The 4894-nt window shown below is 38.3% G+C and overlaps 1 protein-coding gene across 2 annotated transcripts in view; it reads right to left on the reverse strand.

The window, feature by feature from the left end:
* ACE2 (angiotensin converting enzyme 2) overlaps window positions 1-1609 on the reverse strand; it is a 38935-nt gene extending 37326 nt beyond the window's left edge. Inside the window, exon 1 of one of the 2 annotated variants that reach the window (XM_087726247.1) lies at window positions 1281-1609. In XM_087726247.1, coding sequence (XP_087582373.1) covers window positions 1281-1538 — 258 coding nt within the window. In that variant the 5' untranslated portion in view covers window positions 1539-1609. The remainder of the gene's footprint in view (window positions 1-1280) is intronic. The other variant, XM_087726248.1, reaches the window with a different exon arrangement.
* Window positions 1610-4894: the final 3285 nt, after the last annotated feature.

Consider the following 4894-nt stretch of genomic DNA (forward strand, 5'->3'; position numbering starts at 1 on the left):
AAAAGAAAATCTCCCTCCCATCACACATTAGATTTTTAGATTAGATTAACAGAGTTGGAAGGGACCTTGTAGGTCATCTAGTCCAACCCACCATCCAAGCAGGAAACCCTACACCAAGGGTGTCAAACTTGTGGCCCATTGGCCGGATGCATCATGTGCTGGCCCTGCCCCACTTGGTTCAGTGAAGGGGGAAAAAGTCCCCTTCACTTGATATATCAAGTGACACTGCTGTGATGACACGAGTTTGACACCCCTGCCCTACACCATTTCTCACAAATGGCAGTCCAGTATCTTCTTGAAAGCCTTCAGTGATGAAGGACCCACGACGTCCGAAGGTAAGCTGTTCCATTGGTTGAAAATTTCTCCTTATTTCTAGGTTGAATTTCTCCTTGATCAGTTTCCATCCATTCCTTCTCTGGCCTTCAGGTGCCTTGGAAAATAGCTTGACCCCTTCCTCTCTGTGACAGTCCCTCAAATATTGGAACACTGTTATCATATCTCCCCTGATCCTTTTCTCCACTAGACTAGCCATGCCCAGTTCCTGTAACTGTTTTTCATATGTTTTAGTCTCCAGTCCCCTAATCATCCTGGTTCCACTTCCCTGCACTTTTTCTAGAGTCTCAACATCTTTTTTATAGTGTGGTGACTAAAGCTGTTGGGATATACAACAGTCAGTGTGGGAGAAGCATCTGTTTTTCTTCAGTTGGGTCACCGATTTTGCTTTTGCTAAAATATGTTAAGACAAGTTAGGATATTTGAATATTCACATGAATTAATTGTGTGAGGTAGAAAGAGGATCACATCATATTGCTGTGTAAATTTTACTGAAAACAGTAGACTAAAATAAAATTAGTACAGCATGATTCTTAAATATTTTAGGAGAAATGTCACAACTAACATTTCTAGATTGTCTCTGATTTCAGCCATGAGGGGTCAGACAAAGGCATAACAGTGCTTTATAATTGAAATCCTTCCATCTGTTTTACAAAATCTGGTCTAGATAATCATGCAGTTCTATCTGAAGTAATCAATGCCTTAGTTATTCATTTTTAGCAAAACACTGTTTTTCCACATTTATTGGAATTAGCCTTCAATTGTAATTCAGGTAAACCTCAGGTAGGTTTTATGATGCTGTTAAGTTTAGCATATACCATTTTAATTTATTCCTTATTGATCCTTAGCTTTTTATTTCAGTCACCATTCCAGATAATTTTAATATCCTCTTTTACAATCCCATTTATTTATTAAATAAACAGCAAATAGTCGTCATCAGTACCCACCATTATTTTGGCATTTTCTTCTGTCAGGTTGGTATTATAATTCCATGAAGCGATGGATGCAGCATAATACAGATCATCTGCACGGGCATCAAATTGCTTTAAAAACTCTGCAGCCTGCTGGGTCACATCCTGGGCCCCAGCCAGAACAACAAGGCTCCAAGTAAAGCAGAGCCAGGATAACATATTTCCTTTTAGGTCAAAAAATGCTGGATGGGTAAAGCTCCTTGAAGAAGGCTTCCTGATCAGTGCTTGTTTCATTAGTATTTATCCAGTGCTTGGCTATAGAAAAAGAGGAAGAAACCTATTCACAGGGCATTTTATAGTTTTAATCCAGCAAAGGGACAAAATCTAAAGGGGGTGTGTGTTTTAAAGCCAAGTAAGCAAAAGTGAATGATTAACTTCTGGAGAAAGATAATTACCTGTAAGCATTTTATGATTTTCTTTTGAAAGGCTTTTACATAGAGTTAATATTTCCCCAGCATCCTGTCAATGATAGAGCTAGTTATCATCTGACCTATCACATTTTCTGAGATGAGAACTGGGAGGTTTTAAAAACAGACTTAGACAATATAACACCACTAGAAGGCCTAATGCCAAAGTTCCGGTTAGCTGCATCAAATGAATATGTGAACTTTAGCATTCCTCACCTTAGAAGAGTCAGCCCTGTGACTTCCCTCCAACTTTTTTTTTCTCAGCTTCTTCTATCTTTTTCTTTAATGATTCCACTTCTGGACATAGTCCCTTGGACCTCCTTAGACCCATACCCCGTCTTCCTTTATGAGGTCACTTTTCTGCTTTCCTTTATGAGGAAAATGAGCTGAGCTTATCTACCTGTAAGTGGTCTAGCTAATCACCGTCTGTGCATCATTACTATGATTGCAAAAAACCCTTGGCTTAGTATCTTATAGTTTAGATATATAATTGTTGTTTTTGCCCAGAAAAAGTTGCTGTCTGAACCCAACTCACCCTTCCCCTCATCCTTAATGGAAGGCATTTCATCTCTGTACTGTCGGATTTCTAAATGTGATTTGTTTTTACTATCTATGCTTACAGGATAAACGGTGTATGTGTGTGTTTGTGTGTGTTTGTGTGTGTGTGTGTGTGTGTGTGTGTGTGTGTGTGTGTGTGCATGTATATAAACTGTAGCTTCTGGGAGGAATTAGATCAGGGTATAAAACTCGGGCCCGCTGGCCTCACCCCCACCTAGTTTAGCAAAGGGGGGGAAGTTCCGATACGTCACATGATGATGCAGTGACGACACAAGTTTGACACCCCTAAATTAGATCAACTTACTTATTAGGTAAAGTAAATAGATAAAGACTAACGAATTAATTATATCTGTTTGTACAACACACAAAGCCTGTGAATTAATCACAGCTGTTTAGATTTACCCAAGCTAGAAACCATGGTTTATAAACTACAGTGCTGGGTTTGTATAATGCACTAAGCCACAAAGAAGCCCACCACATAGCTTAGTATAGTATTGAATTCAGTTTGGTTTAGAGTAGAGAATTAAGGCAGCTCTTTGTCACTAATTCCCACTGAAATTAAAAGTATTGATTTCTGAGTAGATTATATTGCTTTATAGCTGCAGTTGTAGCACTGGAAATTAGTACCATCACAATAAATAAGATTATCATAAATGTTTATCCTGGGGCCAAGCAATTTAGCATTTACGTTAAAGATAAAAGCAATACACAGAATGCTAATAGTCTTTTGGTCTGTATTGCCTGATTCATTCATTTGCCTTCACAAATTCCAAGCAATGTTTGATGGCAAGATTTTCTACAGAGTGGTCTTCTACAAGAATGAGTGTCATGATTTTTCAAAGTTTGCAACTTATGTCTGGTTGGAGTTGAAACTCACTTCAACTGACATCTTTAAACTGATCAGGCCAAAATTCTCCTTTGGCAAATGTAAATCACTGGAAAATGGGGAAAGGCTTTCAATGTTACTACCCAGGAGCAAATATAAGGATTAGGATAAATTCAGATTGCATTCAGGCTATGAGAAAAGTTTTGGAATTTTTTTTCCTGATTCCAGCATAAACACAAAATATTCCTATTTATAAATAATTAAATCCAAGAGAGAAAAATCACTCAGTGACTTCGCTAACATAACTTTCACCGTATGTTGCAGATTTTAAATTCAGAAATGTTAATGATCTAGATCTGTGATGGCGAACCTATGGCATGTGTGCCAGAAGTAGCATGCAGAGCCCTGTCTGTGGGCATATGCGCTGTCGCAAGCTGCTCTTCTGGTTTCTGGTGTGCATGATCTTCATGTGTGCTAGAGCGCTGAAAACCTGAAGAACAGCTGGCCGGTGCGCATATGTGTGTGGCCATCTGGTTTTCTAGTTTCCATCATGTGCATGCGCACTGGCCAGCTGGTCTTTGTGTATGCCAGAAACCCAAAGACCAAGTGGCTGGCGCGGGCATGTGCACCGGCCAGCTGGTCTTTGGGTTTTTGGCGCTCCAGTGCATGCATTCCAGTTTGGGCATTCGGTGCTGAAAAGGTTTGCCATCACTTTGTAATTGGTGGGACGCAGAAGAAGGGTCTTCTCTGTAGTGGCCCCTTCTCTGTGGAACATCATCCCCGCACAGAGATTAGAATGACTCCTACTCTAGCACTCTTCTGGAAAACACTGAAGACCTGGTTCTGCCAGCGGAGCTGGGAAACCCATAGAGGGATGAAGCCTCAGGTGAGGTGCTGTCACCAGGGAGGGTGGTGATTTTAGTATATTAATTTATTATATGACTTCTTTTATTAGTTTTATTGTTTTTATATGAGGTTTTATATTTTGTAAGCCGACTTGACTCATCATGTGCAAATAGGCGGCAATATAAATTCCCTAAATAAATAAATAATCTCTGTTGCCATAACTCCCTGAAAACATCCAATTTGATCAACAGACTAATAAACAACAGAATAGTGGAAAGGGGTGAGGGTTGTTTTTCCCCACTATTCTCAGCATTAAAATAATTATTACTAATTCTTAACAGATTCTGCTCTCTTCCCTATCTATTTGTTTGACCATTTCTCAATTTTTGAACTTATAGATTCTTAATCGTGTTATAATTCACTGTTCAAAAACCCAAAATATATTACATCCCCCTTTTTAATGTTCAACTTTGATGTATGTTCTATTATTCTATCTATGCTCTATCTATTCTATATTCTACTTCAGCTATTCCATTTATATCATCCAATTGGTGCCCCTGATAAAATATGCCAAAATAAACATATTTATTACATCACTGCAGGACAAAACCCTAAATTATGAACCACTATAAAACTTTGCAGTTACTTTGTACAAAGATCCTAGTGGGAGAATTGTAATAACATCTATACTAGTTCAACCATACAGATATCCAAGAGCACATTGTAAACATAACCTACCATTTGTTATTTTTTTACCAGTTTTTAATAATTATATTTTGTTGTTGCTTTGGTGCTCATTGAGATAAATAGAATCCTATGGTAGCAAACGTTGGCTTGTATGTTAGAAGAAAGCAGTTCACATGTTTCTTGCTATAAAATAACAGAAAAGGTGAAGATATGAATAAATCATAATAAGAAAGCATTTATGACCTTTCATTACTGATACATCCAAA

This window comes from Thamnophis sirtalis, unplaced genomic scaffold (assembly GCF_051295495.1).
Source record: "Thamnophis sirtalis isolate CommonGarterSnake01/CBP01778 unplaced genomic scaffold, rThaSir2_p1.2 scaffold_12, whole genome shotgun sequence".
Taxonomy (NCBI): domain Eukaryota; kingdom Metazoa; phylum Chordata; class Lepidosauria; order Squamata; family Natricidae; genus Thamnophis; species Thamnophis sirtalis.